This window comes from Pinus tabuliformis, chromosome X, assembly GCF_031772625.1.
Source record: "Pinus tabuliformis cultivar Carrire ecotype Pingquan chromosome X, CPIR1, whole genome shotgun sequence".
Lineage (NCBI taxonomy): Eukaryota > Viridiplantae > Streptophyta > Pinopsida > Pinales > Pinaceae > Pinus > Pinus tabuliformis.
The window spans coordinates 148515355-148539100 of NC_142308.1; the positions used below are offsets into that span (position 1 = coordinate 148515355).

General features: G+C 37.6%; 1 protein-coding gene across 1 annotated transcript in view; it reads left to right on the forward strand.

Moving 5' to 3' along the window:
- The window catches only part of LOC149138885 (Nucleotidylyl transferase superfamily protein), a 235657-nt gene extending 213562 nt beyond the window's left edge, over positions 1-22095 (forward strand). The window contains exons 10-12 of the mRNA XM_089447772.1: positions 20180-20248; positions 20449-20559; positions 21724-22095. Coding sequence (XP_089303898.1) covers positions 20180-20248; positions 20449-20559; positions 21724-21774 — 231 coding nt within the window. The 3' untranslated portion in view covers positions 21775-22095. The remainder of the gene's footprint in view (positions 1-20179; positions 20249-20448; positions 20560-21723) is intronic.
- The last annotated feature ends 1651 nt before the right edge of the window (positions 22096-23746 follow it).

Below are 23746 nucleotides of genomic sequence, written 5' to 3' on the forward strand. Positions count from 1 at the left end.
CGCTGCTCTGCCTCTTTGCTATGTATTCTTCGGCCTCAGACTGAAGTTCCCTTACCGAGCTAACCTTGCCCAGAAAAATCGAACTCTTTGATCTCTTCTGTATATCTCCAACTGACCCTCAAGCCTCCTCTTATACATTTCTTGTTGATGATTCAACGGCCGAGATTAAGCCCCTAATTAATGACTAAGATTAGAATTGGCTTGATCCTCATCACTTAGAATCTTCTCACCCATATTCTTATTAATACACATTAATATTTATATTTTCCTAAGTTTAGACTTAGGAACCCATTAAAAATATTAATTATTTTAATAACTCCTCATCCGGGTGGAATTTCTCCAAATGATTTTTGGGTTTTGGAGATCTCATGTGTTCTAGCCCCTCCACCAAATTTTGGAGCTAGAGCACATCCGATGCTACCCAAAATCAACACTCCCTCTTAGCAAGGAATGTACTCTAGTAATACTTCTCAACAAGAAGTACTACACTGATCCATTGCATCGGTCCTCTGTGTTGTTGATGCTTGGCCTGCTGCCCTTCATCCACTGCACTGTTGCTTCCTGTACTGCTACCCATGACTCTGCCACTGCCACTGCTACATATGTACTGCAACTCCCTTTCAAAATGCTGCATCATGTTGCCCATAGCACTGCAACTGCTAACTGTTTCACTGCAACTCAGTTACTGAGAAGTAAGTAACTAAAACTTCACCCAAAAACTGACATCATGGTCAGTATGGATGCCTCATGATCCTGAAGCTACCTCTGCTGCTAATCTGTGTTGACCCTTTGTTGCTACTGTGCTGCTACAAACTACTCTGTGCCTCTCGCACTGCTACAACATCCACTGCGCTGCCTTAGACTTTGGCACTCTAGCAATGCCACTGTGGCTCCGTCGCACCTCGCTCCAACTGACACCCGTCATTTTGCTACTGTCATTAAGGGCTCCCGTAGCCGTATGTGATCCAAGAGTTTGGGCACCTCAAGGATCTTGCCCTCATGTAGTCCTCTCAACTACAAATCCATGTTGTCCCACCTCTTCTCCGGAGACACATGAGCACTCATGGCACAATCGTCATCATCCTCGACATCCTTGTTTGCCTTTGTTGGAGCAGCCTTTGAGTCGGAAGCCTCCCCCTTGCCTTTCTTCCTGGGCACTAAGAGGCATAATGTCCCAGTTCCCCACAGTTGAAGCACTTGACCTTGGAGATGTCCTCCTTCTTCCACTTCTGTTGTTGCCCCTGTTGTCCCGCTGATGCGAGAATTGTATCCTCTTCCTCCTCCTTGATTCGAGCTCCCTTACCGCTACTTCCTGCCTTGGTCATTCTCTTGAGCTCTTCTTGTCGAAGAGCTGCCCACATCTCCTCCCAATTGGGGAGAGTCGCTCTGCCCAAAATGCTTTGGAAAAACATCTCTCAGTCCTCGGTGACTACACTCAAGGCAGTCTTGACCATGAACTCTAGATCTGGGTGTAGACCCCACGAAAGTCTGTTGGTCGCAAATCCCTTGCAACCTAAGAAGGAAGGGATCTATCTCCTCTCCTTTCTGCATCTGATATTGCCTCAATTGATTCTCCAATAACATCTTCTGTTGCACAGAAGAGCCCTGGTATAAGGTGGTCAGGGTCTCCCACATCTCCCTTGTTGTCGGCATTACATGGTATTGAAGATTGGAAACAAATTTTTTTGAGTGGGGCAGCCTAACGTTCAAGCCTATGGCCCTAGTGTTGATATGCAGTTCATGGTAATGTTAAATTCTTAAAGTAAAAGTGACATTCTCCTTTATCTTTCATTTTCATTCTTTTACTTATTTTTTTAACATTACCATGAAATGACTCAGGATGTTTGAGATTGGTTTCGTCTTCATTGGATTTCATATGAAGAAAGTAGAATTTTAGATCTCACTCAAAATCCAGCAGACTTATCATTTTTTAGGATTTCAGGATTGGGGGGATTGCAATGTTTCCATTGAATTTTGTCATGTACTACGATATAGAACTTCTATTCAACCAAGAGAACCAAGCCCTCTATGCAGGGGAGACTCCCAATAATCAAAAGCACCTAGGGTACTAGGGTATGGAACTTGAATTTAATCAAGAGCACTAAGGTCATTCGACTATGGAGGAGGAGACTCCCAATCAAGCACGAGACAATAAATTAGAAATTTCTCGTGGCTGATTTTGGATATTGTTATTTTCATTATGTGATCATTCATGAGTAAATGTGATGTAAATTTAGAGACTTATATTTATACATTGACATTGGACAATTTAATCATAATGTTTTAAATTATAATGTTATCATGTATGCTTTATGATTCCACATATTTCTTAAATGTCCTAATATATATATATATATATATTGTGTTTCCCCGTTTCCAAAATTTGGGGGGGTCATGTTTCATACATGTACTCGTATCGTGCAACTTAGCTCCCATTTCAAAATTCAATTCCCTCAACAAATCTTCACTTGACTGAAGAGCTTGTCTGGTGTTTACAATAAGGGGACCTATTGGCTTGCCCAATTTGAACATATAGCCTTTCTTAGCAAATATATATATATATATATATATATATATATATATATATTGTGTTTCCCCGTTTCCAAAATTTGGGGGGGTCATGTTTCATACATGCACCCGTATCGTGCAACTTAGCTCCCATTTCAAAATTCAATTCCCTCAACAAATCTTCACTTGACTGAAGAGCTTGTCTGGTGTTTACAATAAAGGGACCTATTGGCTTGCCCAATTTGAACATATAGCCTTTCTTAGCAAGAACAAAGTGAATTTGATCCACATGTAGGCTTTGTCTGATGAATTCTAGGGAAAATATTCTCATTGGCATAAAAACAGGTAAACGGTAAGGAGGGAGCTCACACCCATAAACCCTAATTTCAGTGTAATCCTCAAACAAGTACCAGTCACCCACCCTGGTGTCTTTACTAAGCTGGAGGATTTCTTTTTGCTGAGGCAGAATCCTTGGGGGAGAGACATTATGGATGATTTTGTATGCAATAGACATATAAGTGGATATGAATTGAGAATAACCCTCATTGTTGGGTTTCTTCCTGACAACAACATCCTAGTCAAAGACAAACTTTCGTTGTTTGCGCGAATCCATGAGATTGAGACCCAAGTATTCAAATTAATCTACATGGGTGTATAGGAACAAATAAAACAGAATTTAGTATCTAAAAAATGAAGTGATAGGAAAATGGTAGTTTGATGGATTTAGCTAGGAAAGAAAGTATATCAAAAAGATGGTTTGGCTGCATCATCACTCTTAGAAACCCTATGGTAGCTTTGGTGACATTAGTGGCATCATCCTCCCCAAACAATTGGGCAATCACTGTGAGAATGGGTTGGACGACTTCTGTAAATGTAGGTACAGGAAAAGAGTTAGCAATAGGTAAGGATTGGTGGCCAGGAGCCAAAATCATCTGTAAGAAAATTTGTTGTTCCCCAGCTGAGAGGGCGCTATAACTATAGAACAAGGTTGTTTTAGTGAATTTTTCAAAATTGGTTACACTAGAGCTTTTTGAATCAATTATGGAGTTATCTCCAGGATTTTCACTCTGGTGGATGATATAAAGCAATTTTTATATTCGACATAGGACGCGGCAAGCCATGAAACAAACTCTGGAAAATGATAGATAGATGGTGCAATTTGGTAGTACAATCCTGACTCCACTACTCTAAAAGGGTCTTCTCCCTTGATATGGCGGTCATACATGTCAAAATGAAGGTCCGACAGGTGGTAGGGGCATGGTGGGTCGTAGATTTGAGACTCTGTGTCCATGAGCGGCTCAATGTTGGATGAGGGTTTGGCCTCCCGCGCTTTAGGAATTTTAGGAGCAAGTTTCTTCATTTTGAGCATGAGGATAAAATTATAAATAGAAGGCCTGCGGGTTACCTGATTGACCCGGTGAAATTTTAAAGAACAACATTGACGGAGCTTTGGACTTGTCTGATAGGCAAACAGTGTCGTGGACCAGTGGAGCGGTAGGAGGACTCAAATGCAAGAAGTATAATTTTAAATTCAAATGGCTAACGAGTTAGGGTTTTAAAGGCGGAAGAAAACAGTAAAGTGATGTCATGTGAGCTCATGAGGGGGTGACACGTGGTGGAAGGTGATTGGGAGGGTGACAGGTTAACACATGGAGGGGATAGCTTTACCATTTACCGCGGTGTTCGCTTGCTGACATTAACGGCACCTTAGCATATGGCGTGGCGAGTGTGGTCCCCACCTCTCTCCAGTGGGTGGACGAGTGAGAATTAGGATCAAGCTGAGACCCCTCGAAGTTAATCTAGGTCATTGATTCGCTTGATCGGCTTTGTTGACTTTTCTCTTTTGGGGGGTGGTGTCGACATATCGATCGCGCCAGTATCCCCCCCACTCAGTAATGCCTCTAGGGTTGGTCGGGCCAAGATGAACGAAGCTCCACTCGACACCTGCTCGATTTTTAAGCAAGGGTCCCACTTTCCATTTGCCTCCATCTCTTCAATTGTTGTGCCCGCTAAGAGAAACATTTTTCGATGTTGCCTTTTGCCCAAGGGCATTTAGTGCACTACCAACACCCAATTTTGTTCCCTTTTGCCAATCTAGGTGTATATGTCCTTCTCTGCATGAGGGTGAATATGGGACCATCCGACATGAATACAAAACAAGAAAAAGGTAGGAAAGAGAACAATAGAACTGCAAGTTCTTATTGCTACACCTTAGATCTTTGATGCTGTCCAAGACAATAGAATAATTTGTCATTCAATACCTTTTCATTCTTCTTCTAAACATGACATTAGCCCTGAATTCTTTGATCTACTTGCAACAAGAACAACATAACCTCAGCCTTTAATGGTTTGAGATTGCTTGGATAAGATACTGAGGCTATCAGACCTCTGAAATTTTCTGAAATGACTTCGTTCTAAGGTTCTGAAATAGGACTTCGGTCCTTGACTTGTCAATCTGAAACTAGGGCTGCTATTTCTTAACCATCTTAGATCTTGTCTTTCTTATGGTCTGAGTTCCACAGAGCATAAAAGATTTAAACTTAGGATCTTCTAGCCTTATGTTTAACCCTTTCAATCTTGATTTAAAAGTTTTAATCAAGACTTCATAAGCCCATTCAGACTTTGAACTTCTTCTTTCAGCTTTCTGAGATTGTTCGGTGGTGGATTCGGCCATCTAATATGCAAGCTGAGGCAACCTTATGAGACTTTTGGATCTCCTGAGATTCTTGAGATTTTTGGGTAATTGGTACAGGCTAAACTTTTGGCTTATCATTTTAAGTCTTTACAAGTCCTCAATCTACTCTTTGAGGATTTAGACCAGCCTTTATGCTTCGATCTTGGCCAAGTATTTTGGATCTCTGCAACTATCTTCTAAGATCTTCTTTTGTGAATTTAGTCCCCTTTATAGAAAGAACTTTGGACTAGGGTTTATAGATCAAGCCCTAGAGATAAGCTTGAGGTTGCTCTTTCATCCATAGCTCTAAGACCATGTTGATTTTTAGGTGTCTTCTATATGGATAATTAATTCCAATGATTTAGCCCTTTTTGTTACTTTATTAATCATAAATTCATCATTAAGCAATTACACATAAGACATCAATTGTATTACATTCATTACAGTAGGATCATGTGTGAAAATTCTATCATTGCAACATCTGATTTACTTTGCCTACTTATTTTCATTAAGGCTTTTATGAAATTCCTTCAATAAACATTAAAATAAATTCTGCTGCAGATATCACACCATAATATAGAAACAAACACATGCACAAGAATCAACACATCGACACAAATCTTTTGGACAACACTCCCCGAAAAACCCAATGTGGGAAAATCAGTGCAACAAGGGAGGATTTTATTATTCAACAATTCTTTAGTACAACCGGGTGCCGAACTGGCTTACTCAACAGAGAGAAAAATTCTCCAACACTTCTCCCAGTCCTAGTGAAACAGAAAATGCCTGATACGCAGAATTTTATATATATAAATATTTTATTAAGAGATGAAATTACAGATGATGATGTTTACAGTGGGTTGCCTGGCTTATATACCGCCATGGGCACCCTTTAGGAAAGGGCATGATCTTATGATCGTGCCCTTTCGTCTAACTAAACCTAAATTAAATAATAAACCTAAAATTAACTAATTTTTTTACATAACATTGCCTTCCTCTCGAAAGAATGCTTTGTCCTCAAAGCATACGTAACGACGGATGTTGTTGACAAAATGCTTCATTCTCCCAAGAAGCTTCTTCTTCGGGCAAGTCCTTCCACTTGATGAGATATTCCTTAATAGTACGATAACGAAGCTTTCTTTCTCTAGTAGACAAAATACCTTCTGGTTCTAAAATGACTCTTCCCTCATCATCTAGGGATGGAAGTGTTGTTTGCGCTGTTTGATTGTTACCTAGTGCCCTTTTAAGGCAAGATACGTGGAAGACGTTGTGAACACGACTTGTCTCTGGAAGGCTTAAACCATACGCAACTTGGCTAATCTTTTTGTTGATCTGATAAGGTCCATAAAACTTTGGTGCCAATTTGTTTTTTCCTTTCTGTTTTAAGGATAATTGTTTGTATGGTTGGAGCTTAACAAATACCCATTCTCCAACTTCAAACTCTCTTTTGGTTCTGTTACGGTCTGCTTGTTGCTTCATACGATTCCTTGCATTATTCAGGTTTTCTTTTAATATTTGGACGATTTTTTGGGTTTCTTCTAGTTGATCTTTAACAGCAGGTAGATTTGTTTGGACAATAGCTAGATCCTTCCATTTCGGGGGTTCATATCCATATAGGGCTTGAAATGGCATCATTTTTGCTGATGTATGATAGGTGGAGTTATACCACCATTCAGCAAGGTGTAACCATTGAGCCCATTTATTTTGTTTTTCTGTAGCGTAGCAACGTAGGTAGGCCTCCAAACATTTATTGACAACTTCTGTTTGGCCATCTGTTTGCGGGTGATAAGCGGAACTCATATTTAAGTAAGTTCCTATATGGTTGAACAATTCCTTCCAGAAATTACCTTTGAACTTGGCATCTCTATCACTTACAATGACTTTTGGAAAACCGTGTAACTTATATATATTTTTGCAAAATATTTCAGCGATTTCTTTTGCTGAGTATGACTTCTTTATTGCCATAAAGTGAGCATATTTGGTGAGTCTGTCGACTACTACGAAAATCTTGTCCTTGCCTTCAGATACTGGTAATCCTTCGATAAAGTCCATTGAGATTTCTTCCCACTTCTGATTTGGAATGTTTAAGGGGTGAAGTAATCCTGGTGTCGTAATATTTTCGCTTTTATTTCTTTGACATGTGTCACACTCTGCTACATACTTCTGAATATCACGATTCATTCCCTTCCAAAAGAAGGATTGACATGCATTGTAGTAAGTCTTAAAGAATCCTACGTGTCCAGCTGACGATGAGTCATGTAATTCCTTGAGTATCTTAAACTTAAACTTGGAATTTGTATTTAGATATATTGTTCCCTTATACCATAGGATATCATTCTTCCACTCAAATTTTGAGTTATTGGGAAGGTTATTGATTATTGCTGTTACTTCTGGATCCTTGGCATACTCACTTCGAATTTCGTTAAGCCACTCATGAACAACAACCGACATTGCAAGTAGTGTTGGTTATTCATCTTTCCTGGATAAGGCATCTGCTACTACATTGTCTTTACCTCTTTTATGTAGTATTTCCAAGTCAAAAGCGGCAATTTTTTCAATCCATTTTTGTTGTTCTTCGGAAAGTGTTTTTTGTTGAAGGAGATGTTGGAGACTGTTATGGTCTGTTCGAATAGAAAACTTACTTCCCAAAAGATATTGCCTCCACTTAGCTAGTGCGTGCATGATAGCGAGCATTTCTTTGTTGTATGTGGATTTGAGGCGTTCTCTTTTATTGAGCTTCCTACTTTCAAAAGCTATTGGATGTCCTTGTTGCATTAGTACTGCACCTATACCGAATCCGGAAGCATCACATTCAATGATAAATGGTTTAGAAAAATCTGGTGTTGCTAATACGGGAGCATTAGACATAATTTCTTTTAATTTTTCAAAACACCTTCCTACTTCCTCATCCCATAGAAACGAATTCTTCTTTAAAAGATTTGTTAGAGGTGCAGTTATATGTGCATAGTTTTTAATAAACCTTCAGTAATATCCCGTCAAACCTAAGAACCCTCTTAGCTTGGATATATTAACAGGTTTGGTCCATTCTTTTATAGCTTTGATTTTGTTAGGGTCCACCTTTACACCTTCATGGGATATAATGTGTCCAAGGTATTCTACTTCTTCCTTTCCGAAGGTGCATTTGGATTTTTTTGCGTAAAATTGGTGTTCTTTAAGTAGTGTAAGAACCTTATCCAAATGTTGCAAGTGCTCCTTCCAAGTTTTACTGTAAATTAGAATATCGTCAAAGAATACTAACACAAACTTTCTGAGATGTGGGCGAAACAATTCATTCATAGTTGCTTGAAACGTTGCTGGTGCATTGGTTAATCCAAACGGCATTACTTTAAATTCATAATGACCTTCGTGTGTTCGGAATGCGGTTTTTGGTATGTCTTCTAATCTTATTCTAATTTGATAGTAACCTGATCTTAGGTCCAATTTTGAGAAATACCTTGCGCCATGTAGCTCATCCAACATTTCGTCGATAAAGGGGATTGGAAACTTGTTTTTAATTGTTATTTTGTTTAATCCCCTATAGTCAATACATAGCCTGAATGACCCATCTTTCTTCCTTACCAACACTACTAGAGCAGCGTAAGGACTTTTACTTTTCGAGATGATTCCACACCTTAAGAGGTCTTGGATTAACCTCTCGATTTCTGTTTTTTGGTGATGTGGATATCGGTATGGCTTGATGTTAACCAGGTCTGATCCTGCCTTGACTTCTATTGTATGCTCAATTTCCCTATTAGGCGGCATCTTTAGAGGTAGGTCTTGAAATACTTCTTCATGTTTCCTAATTAGTTCTTGTATCTCTAGTGACTCTTCACTGGTCATACTTGCAGATAACATTTCTAACTGATGACATTGTACTACATAAGCAGGTGCTCCTCTTCGAATCATCTTCATCATCTGAGATGATGATACAATTTGATTTTCTGGTGCTTGGAATCCGTGTAGTTTGTACTTCTGACCTCCCCATTTGAATTTTATAAATTGTACTTGGTGGTTAGCGGCATAAGTACCTAAGGTTCGTAACCACTAGAAGTGGACACCTAAGACTACATCTACTCCTCCTAATGGTACTGTGAAAAACGAAGACTCTAAATTGAAGTCTTGAATTTGCAATTTAACCTTATGACATTTCCCCACTTTTTCAATCCTCTTACCGTCTGCTACCATTACCTTCATGCTTGGTAAGGGAAATGAAAAAATATTGAGTCTCTTGGCCATGGTTGCATCCAAAAAATTGTGTGTGCTACCAGAGTCAATGAGAACCACCACGTTGTTCTTCTTAATGTGTCCCTTTAACTTTAGAGTCTGAGGTTGTGATATACCTGTCATAGCTGATAACGACACTTGCGGAATACTTTCGTCATCTAATTCTGGTGAGAATTCTGGGGCATCTCCTGTTTCTTCTATGTCAGAATCTTCACTGTTTGAATCATTGGTTGCTTCACAATTATATAGGTTTTTTGGTTCTTTTCCTTTAGCACACCTATGTTTGGGATCCCACTTTTCACCACAGCGCTTGCATTTACCCTCCTTTATCCTTTGCGCTTCCACATTAGATTTTTCATCTTCACGACGATGTGGTGGAACATATCTTGTATTTTTTGCGTCTGCATACTGAGGTGTTCTTCGTCTTGAATATGTTTTTTCGGCTTTTGACCAAAATATTTGTTCGAATTTCTTTTCGGCTGTTTTTGCTTTTCGTCTTGCTACTTCTATTGATGAAATGTCATGCATCTCAAGTTCTACTTGTAAATGGGTTTTAAGTCCCGAGATGTATGACTGAATTAAACGAGATTCTGATAACCCAGGCACTCGAGTTACTAAGGTCTCCCATTCTTGAGTGTATTCATCCACACATCCTTTTTGTCGTAATTTGATGAGTTTTGAAAAGAACTCTTCTTCTTTTACACCTTGAAATCTTTTAAAAAAAGCATCTTTAAATTTTCTCCAGCTAATGACGTGTGTTGTTTTTTTCCACCACATATACCAGTTATATGCTTCTCCTTCCATTTTCATCATCGTCAGTGATGTCATATATCTCAAAGTATTCTTCTGCTTTATTTATCCATGCAACATTGTTTTTTTCGTTTCCATCGAATTTAGGCATCTCAACCTTTGCCCTCTTCTGGTATGTGGCTAATGGTTGAGCAAAAAGAGGGTGTTGATTAGTAAGGGTATCCCAAAGTTGCTTGTTTGTAAAGGCCGTGTTACTTGCTTCCTGGTGGGGTGTCACTGATTTTCTTAGGGATTCAACCTTTTCATGAGAATCTGTTGACTTTGTTGAATCTAATGAGAGGTGTTCTTGATTCTCTTCACTTTCTTTTAATAGCTCTTCGAGTGTACAATTCGACCTTTTACACAGAAGTCTCAGCATTGTTAAAGCATCTCTGATGTTTACTTCTGTTTGGACATGTTGACTTTCCATCTTTATCTCTATTCGATTTGTCGTATCTTGAAGATTTTTGATTTTGTCTACTTGCTCCCCAAGCTTGCTTTCGACTTCATTTAATCTTTTACTGACCTCGTCGTGGTTGTTATTTATCTTATGCTCTGCATCAACCAATTTTTTCTGGAAATCCGCCATTGTCATTGTCAACATTGAGCGGGTTTGCGGGGGCGTGTATTTATCTGCCAGCGTAAGGGTTTTTTTTTTTTTTTAATTAAATTAAATTAATTTAATAATTTAATTTAATTAATAATAATTTTTTTAATTAATAAATTATAATAATTATAATTTATAATTATTAACCTTATATATATATATATATATATATCAATTAAAGTTACAATATAACTTATAATTAAATTATATATATATATATATATATATATATATTATATATAAATTAAATATGATATACATATAATTAAATCACGTTATAATTATAACATAACGTATGGACAGTCATGTCTTTTCCTCACTGTCCTGAACTTATCAAACACGTTATAATTATGTTATATATATCGTTAAACTCTGAACAGCACGTCAATTTAACGGAACCCTTTTGATTTATTCAAAAAAATTGTATCGACTATCACCGTAACACAGCAGGCTGGCAGCACGTCGGCTTAACGGAACCCTTTTGACTTATTCAAAAAAATTGTATCGTATATCACCGTAACACCGCAGGCTGGCTATGGTTGATGGTGGAAGTCTGTGGGCAACGGACGGACGACAGGCTGTGGGCAGCGGACGGATGGACGGACAAACCGAGAACGAACTGCTCCGACACCAGATGAAACAGAAAATGCGTGATACGCAGAATTTTATATATATAAATATTTTATTAAGAGATGAAATTACAGATGATGATGTTTACAGTGGGTTGCCTGGCTTATATACCGCCATGGGCACCATTTAGGAAAGGGCATGATCTTATGATCGTGCCCTTATGATCGTGCCCTTTCGTCTAACTAAACCTAAATTAAATAATAAACCTAAAATTAACTAATTTTTTTACATAACACCCAGCGTCAGCCTAGCTGACCTCTGCGTAGCTCCCAAACACTCTGTGTCAACCCTTGCTTGTCTGCATCAGCCCTGGGCCTCTCTACATCACCCACGCAGGCCCTCTAGTGATTGCACAATCTCCTGCGACCTCAGTGTCTGCCTAAAAGGCCCTGCATATGCCTCTCCTACCTTTGCGCTGGTCTACTCTTGCTGATCCTGATTCTCTGCTCTGTACTTGTTGCCTCTCGCTGCTCTCTAGACCACTAGTTCGAATTTCTCAACTAACCCCGCTCTAGAAATCGAACTCACTGGTCTCCCTCAGTGTATTCTCCAACTGGCCCTCAAGCCTCTTCTTATACTTTTTTCGTTGGTCCATCAACGGCCGAGATTAACTCCCTAATAAACGGCTAAATTAGATCTGGCTTGATTAATGACTTTTGGACCATTCTAACTCAATTTTATATTAATTCACATTAATATTTTATTTTCCCTAAGTTTAGACTTAGGGACTCCATTAAAAATATGAATTATTTTAATATTTTCCAAACTGGTTAGATTCTGCCCAAACCATTTCTGGGTCTTGGAGATCTCATGTGCTTTAGCCTCTCCACCAATTTTCATGGCTATAGCACATCCAATGCTACCCCAAATCAACATCATGAAGAGATAAGCAAGTAAAAAACACAAGAAATTACCCTGGGAAAACCCACATGGGGAAAAACCCGACAACCTCTTCTTAGAGAAATCTTCAGTTCAAGAAGAGATACATCAAATTCAAGCTCATGATCAAACTAACCAGCAAGATGTCACTTGAAGACAACCACAAGATGCCAAGCCAAAAATGCCACAAAGATGTCTTCAACATGCTCCTCAACAGCTCAAACTAGGTCGGTAATAGAGACTGAAATTCAGCCTAGAGAACTCGGACTCTTCCACAAAAATCTCAAACTTTGACCTTGAGAAACTTTGGACTTGCAGTAGGAGTCTCTTCACACGTGTGAGCGGAATCTTCCTCTTTGATGGCTTCTTCTCCTTGATCTCAGTCTTCCTTCTTCTTGTCTCCTTCGCTCTAGATTATAAACAGATGTGCCTTTTTGTGAGATTGGATGGTGCTTTTGGAGGGAGGATGAGTCTCATATTTATATGCACTGGAAAGGGTCTGAATGGGTGCCTCTTGAGTTGAGCCGACTTCATCACTACGTAGGCCGACTTGACATCTTGTGGTGTCTAGATTCCAAGTTTAAAAATTCAAATTCCCGCTTTTGATAAGGTCATGAAGAACATGCCTTGTAATATTTTCTTTTGAATATAAAATCAATAAATATTGTATTTTCTTGCAAGCATGAAGAACATGCTTCAAATAATTTTTCTTTCATCACAAATATGATTTATATTTTATCATTACAAGTACAAATTGTACATTATGAAGACTTACCATAGCTACAAAATTCAACAGAGTCTATAAAGATATGTCTATTTTTTCCAATTAATAAATATTCACTTTATAAAACTTTAATATATGTCTAATTCAATTTTTAAGCTTTAATTGTATTAAACCAAATTAATGCACCTTGACTAGACATGACCGTACAACGCAAATTTGTGTGGGCGGAGAGCAAAGTAAATGCGTATAGTGATTTGACGAAGATTGTTGTGGGTAAGTATTACAACGGTTGTAAATAGTACACTGAAACGTCGATACTTCAGTCCAACTATTAAAGAAACCCTCTTTGGATTCAATAATGACTGCCATCTAGATGTCAAATCTTTACAATGACAACAACAATTTGTATAGAAGCAAGTCAGTTTGAAATTTGATGATATGCCAATACCTCCAATTTTAGCTTAATTTTTCTTCAATTTGCAACCGCTGAGCATGAATTGGGCACAGTTGGAAACAACACAGCCATGGATGTACGGTGAATTGTTGGTCAAATTTAGTGATTGTATGGCATTCACTCTGACATTGTTTGTAATGACTAAATATTTCGATCATTGGAAGCGTATGAGTTGTACGGTGGCAGGTATGACGACAATAGTGGGGCGGCATGGTGGTCCGTTGGTAGGGCTGAAAATAACTAGCTTGCCAATGGGTCATAAATGCACGGGGGCTGTATATGCCCATCGTTGGATTTTGGCAAGCCAGTGATACAACGACGAGCATATACAATGCCCGTGCATTTATGGCCCATGGGCAAGGTGGTTCTTTGTTGCCCATCGGTAGCAGCTGTTATAGCCATGAGGTGACGTCGGAGTCCCAAGGTTACTTGGGAGCGGGAGCGAGAGCAGGAGTGACATTTTCTGAAGCTTCCGATTTGGGAGCGATTCCAAGAGCCTTTTTTATATAATATTTTTTTATGTTTTGATGCATATATGTCAACAAAAGCATGTAGAATGATGAATTCGATATAAAAACATAGATTGAACCATATAACAAAAATCATCTAGAAGTTATAATCTTCATCAACCATGTCCACAAGTTAGTAACATACAACATATTGAGTCTCATGATTCATCAATCTTAAAGTTTCAAGCTTTCAAAATTCAATATATAACATTTATCATCATTGATCACCAAAGTTGTACTTGTAAGCTAACTGTAACCATTACAACAAATAATATCTAACATGAAATGAAATGTTATAAAATGAAATGAAATGAAACAACTTTCAACTTTCACAAAGCATCATATTCATAATTCATTACTAATGCGTTATAATTGCCAACTTCAAACTTAATTGTCATATATTTTCTACAAAAAATATCATAATAAATATGAAAGAGTCAATAGTTATAAAAACTACTAGAAACTAGAAAAGACAAGTAAATTTGTTATCTATTACTAATGCTTGGAACTCTTGCCACCACAAGGAATGTGTAATTTTTTAGTCTTGTTGGAAAATCAGGATCTTTGTCATTAATATTACCCTCTAAGCATTAATATCCAGAGGTATCTTTGTCATTACCTTTGGATCTGTATAGGGATCTTTGTCATTAATATCACCCTCTAAGCATTAACATAAGATAGAAAAAGCATAGCATGTCAAGTCAAGATTTTGTTTGAGTGATGCGTACATTTTTAGGAGGGTCATGATAGAGGAGTTTGACAACCAATGTCTCTAACATCAAGGTACATAAAGGGATTGGTGCTCTTGATTAAATATGAGTTCCATACCCTAATACATAAAAAAATCCAATGGAAACATTGCAATCCCCCCAATCTTGAAATCTTGAAAAACTGATAAGTCTGTTGGATTTTGAATGAAATCTAAAATTCTGCTTTCTCCATATGAAATCCAAAGAGGTCGGAACCATTTTTCTTGATACATGTCCAAAAGTGGGTTCAATGTGGTTATTAGTTTCCTCAAAAATATTAAAATAACCAAATCTCCACCTCAAATCATTCCTTATAAAGCACTCCCAATGTCCACAAGATGATGAGTCATATTCCAATTATGCAAATCTACCTTGGGGTGGGGTAGAAAAATATGCATAAAAATATGTAGCAAAATTCCCTAAAATGAGATGCTACCACATGTGCAATAGTACCTTCAAATATGTATACTAGACAACAAAACACACCTTCAAACACATAACCATCCTTCAACATGTGAAAGAAAAGGTAATCACATATATCTCCATCACTATGTCTCATGCATGATAGACAAGATGATGTGAGTCGTACTAAGCTCTCAAAGTTCACATCTCTTGGAAGAGTGCTTCTAAAAAGAATGCCTTTGAAAATGCAAAATGAACTTGCAATCTTAGGTGGTAACACACATGAGCACGCACTTTATCATTGATAAAGAAACTATCTTGCACAATGATCATCAACCCCTCAACTGTTTGGATTCTCATTCTATAATTCAAGAGCAAAGACATTTAAAATTGAATTCCTACTTCCAACAATCTCATTTAGTCATCAAGTATAAGAAATGGCATTTGAATAAAGTGGGTGATCTACCTAGCAAAACTCTTGCCTAGGCTCCTTCTATCTTAAAGGTTAGATATGTAGTCTATCAAGATTCTTTTGTGCAGAACTTTCCCAAGATCCATAATAGGGTTTAGGAGCTTGGCATCCATGACTTTCAGCCTCCTCTTCTTGAAGATCTACTTCTTGATGTGTTCACCACATCCACTAGGTCAAAAAGAAAGATAATATTTTAATTTTGAGGAATTTTGATCAACAAAAATTTTATCTGTGCCTAATCCTACTTGGGTGATGGAGCCTCAGGGAGTTTTTTTTGGAGAAAAAGTACAGTTGATTGGAGTAAGGGGGGGAATTTGTTTTCCACTTTATAAAACCCTAACTATCTTTTTGTGAGGGGAGAAATTAAATAGAAGATGCACACTAGGAGTTCTTCTATGGATTTCAAGGAAGAAAATATTTAACATGCAAAATTTAACCAAGATTTCCAACAGATAATATGGTTTTAGTCATGGATAATAAAGAAACCCTAGCATTGAGTAATTTACATGCAAAATAATGAAAAATCATCAATAAACTTACAATTTCTTCCAAGACAAGACCACCTTTCAATCCCAAAAAGATATCTTCAATACCAAAGTCAATCTCCAATGACAAATGCTCCATAAAAATCACATCTCCACAAGTGGTAAAAAAGAAAAGGCCAATTTGTGCCCTAGAAGAGAGGGCCGAAATCTCTAGTGTGATGATGAATAATAGCAAGTGAGAGATCCTCAATTTATATGAGGTCTATCCCTTACTTTTACAAAATGAAATTAACCTACAAGCCCTTACACAAGTTTGATTTTGAGTGTTTGGCAAGAAAATGGATTACAAGCCAACCCCATAGCTCAAAATAATGCCATAAAAGCCCATATGCCAACAAGTGTGAGTCGATATCCTCCATAAGCATGATGTTGTGCCCTTTCTAGGCCATATATGCTAATAAAGTGCATGTAATGGGCTAGTGAGATGTCCCATCATCATAAAGTCTTGAAGGGAGACCTCAAGAGGTGCCTCAAAATGCCTCCATGTGTCAAAACAATGCTCTGGGTGCTCTATGTCACCCTCTCAAGGGCTAGATTGGTGATGTGGCATCATCTCTCTCTAGCATTTGGGCTCCAAGTGTGAGTACAAGCCCTCCCTAGTCATCCTGAGGATGACCATCATCATCGAGACTCTAAATCAAGCAACACCCATCAAACAATGTCAAGGGTGGCTTGGGGGCATGCTAGGTCCACTGGGTACAACATCAAGAATGTCCAATACCAAGCAAGAGGAGCTCAACGTTTCAATGTTTGGGGGTGTTTTGAGATGTCAATCATTAGCTAGAATCATCAAAGAGCCCAATACTTTGCTCTGGAAAGGCAATGTTGCATCTACAAGGTCATCATTGCTCTCCTAAAAGTGTAAAACAGCTTGGGCATGCCATGTAGTGGAGAGATGTAATGTGCACTCAAAGGCCTTTGTTGCTGTGTGAAGAACCACATGGAAAAACCATCTCAGGATCAAGTGAATGCCAACAATCATTATGGATAATGATCATAGATGCATCATAGTAGACCATACTTAATTGTTAAGTGCATAATAATACATTAAACTGAGATCACCTTCAAATATCTAACTAAACCAAGTCTCGTAAAACTGTTCCCTAGCTGTGTTAGGGATGCCTAGATGATCAATGCTACTAGGTGCTTCCAACCCCTAAGGGGAGGTGACATGTCCTAGGTTAACCCTCCAATCTATAGGTGCTTGTGATAATAAGAGCAATGGATGGGAAATAGTTCAAGGCAAGGTGCAATGGTCATGGGACCAACTGATGGAGGTCCATCATCCTGATTGTATAGATGTGAGGGAACAATCATGAAGGCATGAGCTACCCCTTTCCTTGGTTTGCTTTTTCCACCCCTTTGGTGCACCATTTACTTCTTTTTGATAATGTTTTTATAGGAGCATAGCTTAGGTGTCCAAGCTTGCTTTTAATTATTTAGCATTTATTTACCCCTTAATGATGAGAATTTCTAACTCATCAGGGTTGGGACATACATAGGTTTATTTATTATGTGATGGAGCATCAAGTGCTTAGGAATCGAGTGATGGCTAATGAGGGGGGTAGAGCTCATGCTAGGCTTTTGCCCACGCACTAATTAATATCCTAGCCATTTTATGCTTTTATTGTTCCATTAGATGCATCGTCCTCCAAGGCAAAGTTCCCAGCCCAAACTCAAGGATGAGGATATGAGGGTGCCAATCCAATGAACTGATGATCACAAGACCAAAGAATGGAGATGAAATATGAGGAAAGGTGGAAAATGGTAAGAATGGAAAAAATCATGGACACGCTACATCAATTCAAGTCTCCCAAGTAGTGCCACTCCTATAACCCTAAGGCCTTAGAGGAGTTCCCACTGAACTAGGGTCAAAAACTAACCTCCCTGGTAAAGTGAGAGAACATGTTTATAGTCAAGATCGGTCAATCATCTAGATCACCCCTTAATCCATGTTAGAATGCCCAAAACATCAAGTAAAAGCACATGTTTGTGAGATGGTGACCCACCTTCCTTCAAGAGGCATGCCAGATGGTGAGAGGTGTCTGACTGGTGCAAATGGTAGAGGAATATGGCATATCATCATGTACTAAGGGTGCAAATGGTAGAGGAATATGGCATATCATCATGTACTAAGGCAAGGTAGGGTTGCTGGCTGGCTGGTTGCCCAAAGGAGGAGAAAATTTTTCTCCTATGGGGTTACCCACTTTTTGGTGTATAACACCTCAGGTGGAAAAATTAAGGTAGGCATGACAATTGTTCCCGGTTCAAGATTACCAAACATAATGCGACTCAGACTGACAAGGCCTTTCATGTGATAATGTTATATTGCTTTGAAACTAAGCTTGAAAAGAGTGGGTTGTTTATTCTCTCACATCTTAGTGGAGAGGCCAATGCTCCAAAAACCAGATTTCAATGAAGAGTTGTAGTAATCTTTATTTGTGATATATTCTGTAAGAGAATGCTTAACGAGGCCTACATATCCATAAGAAGCAATCACGCTTATGACTGCATTGGACAATTCCTAGGCAATTTGGAAGCAAAAACTACTCCCTTTTGAGTTGATATGTGGTGCCTTGGATCAAACAAAAGCAATATTTGTTTTGAGAAAATGCAACTTATATTATACAGAAAATCGAATATGTACAGAGAAAATGGGCTGTCAATTTAATGCAGTCAGTGCTGCAGTAAGGTCCAAATAAACACTAACTGATGCATTTTTGGAATATTTTACCAGTGAAAAATGTTTAGTGTTGATTTGGGAACTTGCCTTATCAGCCCACAAGTTTTGGAAAACATAGACAACACTTACGGTTCCATCAAAAATACACTTGGCAGTGCAATTTCCACAAATAATACAGAGCCAAGATTTGTATTCAGTGCCACAGGCTAACATGGAGGGTGGGGATGAGTTACAACCCCAAACCAAAACTACCCTCTATTGTATGCTTCCTTGAAACAAATATGGGAGTTTCTGCTGAACAGTTTCCAACATTGACGAGCAAACTGGCAGTCCCAGAAGATGTGGTTGTGTCTCAGCCTTGAAACAATAGGTGCACTTGTCATCGGTAAACCTACTTTGAGCAAGCCTGGACTTTGTAGGATGGCCTTGATAAAGCAAATATTCTGAGCTTACAAGAAATCCTGTAGGGTCGAATCGTTCTCATTTGGTGGATCCATATAATTCAGCATTCAATGAAGACCATCTTGCAATTAAGGCTGAGATTAGTGGGATTACCACAAACCCACCTCCAATCTCTCCAAACAGAGCCCTGCATATTGACATTCATTTTAGGCAGATCCTCATCTTTTATAAGATATTGCAATCCTAGATAGATGTTCTATCAGATGAAAATACTGCCTTGAAATGAGCAAAAATTTTGCAATCTATCCAAGAACTGTGATCAACATCCCATAGATCTCGTCATAGAAAGATTCTCTTTTTACAGAGCCTCTTTGCTTGAATTCTGGGAAGCTCTGCAATACTTTTCCCATGAATCATCCAGTCCCAAAATAGGTAGGTACTAACCGCTTTTGCTGCTTGAAACATTCCAAGAACAATCATTGAACAATAGATTTCTAGGCTTAAGTAGGTCTACTGATTGCAATCCTTGTTGTATGCTTTGTCTATTTCTTAAATGTCTTCTATCAAAGATTGTCAAGGAACCCTCAAAATGTTCAATCTAAATTTCAACAAGGTTATGGCATCTAGTCGCAGATGTCAATGCTTCTAAATATCTTTAATATTTCAACTTTCAAGCCTCAGAAACAATCATTTTTTCTGTAGAATGTCCATAATCTGCTTGCCACTCTTTAAGAGGTGCACTCCTTATTTATGGGTAGCTTTACATAAACATGTTTTAATAATATTGGATGGGTCTGCATATGAAGAGATGTACATTTTTCTATATTGTTTTTCATCCATTGCTTTATTCGTTGTTATAAGAAATGGGGTTAAGCTATCATGTCTATCTGTACGACTAACAATAAGGTGCTTGTACTTTTTTCATTAGGTGGATATATCGGTCAAGTATCTTAGCTTCTTTCTTGAGGATGATGCAGAATTGGAAAACATTAAACAAGTGAGTTACCATTTGCTATTTCGGAACTGTTAACTGTTTTATTGTTTGGAACTTTGTTTTGTTGTTGTTTCATGCAACTTGCCTCTATTTTCTCTTTAATAGTAGTAGATGAATCTGATTCTTACATTCCTATGGTAGGAAGTTTACTGTTTTCATGAAATGTTTTCACTTTTTGGTTGCCATTATCTACATCCATATAGGAATATGGAGCTGGAAGAATGCTTACTGGGGAAGTTAAAAAGCTGCTTATTGAAGTTTTGACAAACTTAGTTGAACGGCATCGTCAAGCTCGAGCTGCAGTAACAGATGAGGTAACCAGAATTTATCAAGACAATTTATGAAGTTGTGGTTTGCATTTCGTCTCTAAGACTTCAGAAATGGAACCTTTTGGTTATATGTCAATTTTGTTGAGTATCTCCTCAGAGTATAGTCCAGAATCCCAGATATTTTGTTCTTCTGTTCCCTTGATAAGATTAACTGTATAAAGATAATATAGAAAATTAAGTCATAATTTGAAGTAAGACATTCAAGCTCATGAATAAAGATAAAATAATTGTCACTGGTGTATAGAAGAGATTCAATTGTCAACTGATAATATAGGAAAATTTTAAATAAATCAGTTTGAAGCGGGTTCAACCATTGAACAATCTCGACTATCCTTAGTAGAGAACAAATCTTGCTTTTCAAAGCCAAAGATATGTTTTTCAGAATGCATTTCCATAACTTCACTTTTGTGGTGTTCAAGCCCATAAATCTGATGCAATTCCTTATATTCCGTCAGTGGGTGTTTAAGAGTACGCATTAATAAAGCTCCACAACATGGAGCCTACATTTGCTTTTTATCATGTCGTAGTGTTTACAAATGAAACAGTTCATGTATGGATAACTAAGCAATCACTCACACAGAGAAAAGTTTGTCAAAAGAAGTGTGCCTCTTGTACATCTTAGCATCTTTATTAGGAGTGTCAACTCTGATGGCAACATTTCTTTTCCAATACAATGTTCTCCATCATGAACTGGGAAAAAAGTATCATGGTGTTTCCACTACTATGATTGAAGTTATTTTGCAATACAATATTCTAACATCATGACCTTGCAACTAAGAATTATGGCATTTCCAGTCTCTTGGAACTAATGCTTATTTGCAACTTAAGCCCGTGGTGATCTTCTCTGTTCTTCTTTGCATAATATGTAAATAATTGCAAGCTTGATTGTAAGAATAGGCTTACCTTTATGTTTTTGCTATGTTTAAAATTCACAAGAGTGATTGAATTTCATTCATGGACATGGTAAGTTCCACTTAGTCCAGAGGAATGTGATTCTCTCTAGCATGAACTTTCATTTGCTAACTATGGAAGGATTTTTTATAATCCTTTCTTTAAGGCTTGTATGTGCGCAGATACCGTATGTTTTGTAATTTGATGTTCTTCATTAAATTGTTTGTTGGTATTAATGAGTTTTTAATCTTGATGCAGGTGGTAGATGTATTTATGACTCCAAGGCCTCTTCCTGATATGTTTGGTTAAGGATGTTTCTCTTTCGACCATTTTGTGAGAGAATACAGAGTTCCACTTGGCGTATCTAAATTCCAATTTTTTTCCCTGTTGTCTCTCAATTTCATGCTATGGGATTTAAAATTGTTAGAACATAGTTAAAGGGATTGAGTTAAATTTTCCATTGTAAAACTATCACTTTGATCAAAAGGTGATTTGCTGATTTCCGTAATAAGACTGTGCACTTTGAACTGGTGAGAGATCAATTCAACCAGTCAAAATTGTACATTATTCCTGATGCCATATTGGGATGGATGTGAGAATCCCAATAGATAAGTTTTTGCATGTTTTTTATTTTGCTGTAAAAAGTTTGACTCAATCGCAGTCAGTTTGCAAATCAGAAGGTTTTGTAGTTATTTATGCAGTGGACAAAGATATAAGATTATATCAATTTGCTCAAGAGAGTACATCCTTCGTATACAAAAATATATGACGCTACACACCTAATTTTCGTTTCTTTGATATTTAAACCAACAGATTGTAACGTTTTATTTGCTAACCCTTCCTTAGTATATACCGTTCTAATATTTAAGCGACATCATTCAAAGAAAACCAGAGGATGGAATGGTATTTTGAAAAGATTCACCTTCTACAAAATAGAATAAGAATGGTTCTGCTTGCCTAATGGTTTTCATTGTTCCATGATTCTCGTTTCTATGGCTATTATACGTACTCACTACTCACCCTTAGTAGACAATGAAATGCAATGTATAAGCATCATGATAAATGTCTGTTTTCACAAGTCTAGCAGCCCTTTGGGTTGTGATTCTAGTTGTCACGGTGGTTGTACGTACTGTGTAAGTGTAACAAATACTAATTGTATGTACTTACATTAATAGACAATGTTGAGTTTTGGTGTAGTCACTAGTGTTAAGATTGTTTCATGGTTCTCATTGCTATGGCTATTGTATGTTTTCATTTTAATAGACAGTGTAACACGATGTGTAATTATTTGAAGACTGATTTTCAAAAAACATTATATAGAATACTTGTTATCAAGTATTATTGTATGTACTCATGTTTAGCAGACAATGTGATACAATAGGTTAGGAGAATGGAATAAAATGTTTAAAGTGTACTTTGATTGTAGGTATGTAATACAATTTACAAGTATGGAGAGACTAAATTTTCAATACACATTTTATAAAAAAAATGGTTGTTATAAAGTATTGTTGTATGTTATCATGTGTGGTAGGAAATTTAATACAATGTTTGAGTGTAGCATAGAATAAGTTTCAAAATATAGTTTATAAAAAATGCTTGTGATCGAGTACCAAGTTTAGTGCCTTATTGGGTTTTGGTCTAATGGTCGGGGAGGCCAATCTTTAGTACATGGGTAGTCTAGTATGGCTAAGGGCACAATTGAGCCTTCTTCGTTGATGCCTTGAGATATTGGTTCGAGTACTATTTTTGGACCTTGCAAGTATATTAGAGAGCTATAACACCCGACACTCACTTGACTCAATAATTTTTTCTAGTGAGCTCACCCATGAAGGAGAATACGTCTTCGTACTTCACCAAACAAGATGAACACCCACTTTGATCTAAATAAGTTGGAACTAGTGGGATGCTAGTTTAAGCAATACTAGGACAACATAAAAGGGTTGGAAGAAAAGTTCAATAAGAAGCTAGATGAGAGGTGTGACAACTTCGAAAAAAATATGATTGAGTAATTGTTGACTATGTTAGCTTGAATCATACTAGGAGAAAACACATGACTGCACAACAAATTGAGCCATACCAAGAAGAAACTTCTAACTCAAGTCTATTTAGCCACCCACAACATTCATCAACTCTACACAACAATAGATCAATAGATAACATGATATGGCATTGTTCTCCTAAGGTGGACTTAAACAAGTTTGATGGTTCCAACTTGTTAAGATGGATCACTTAGAACATTACTTCAACCTCCAGGGTATTACTAATAACATGATGAAACGCA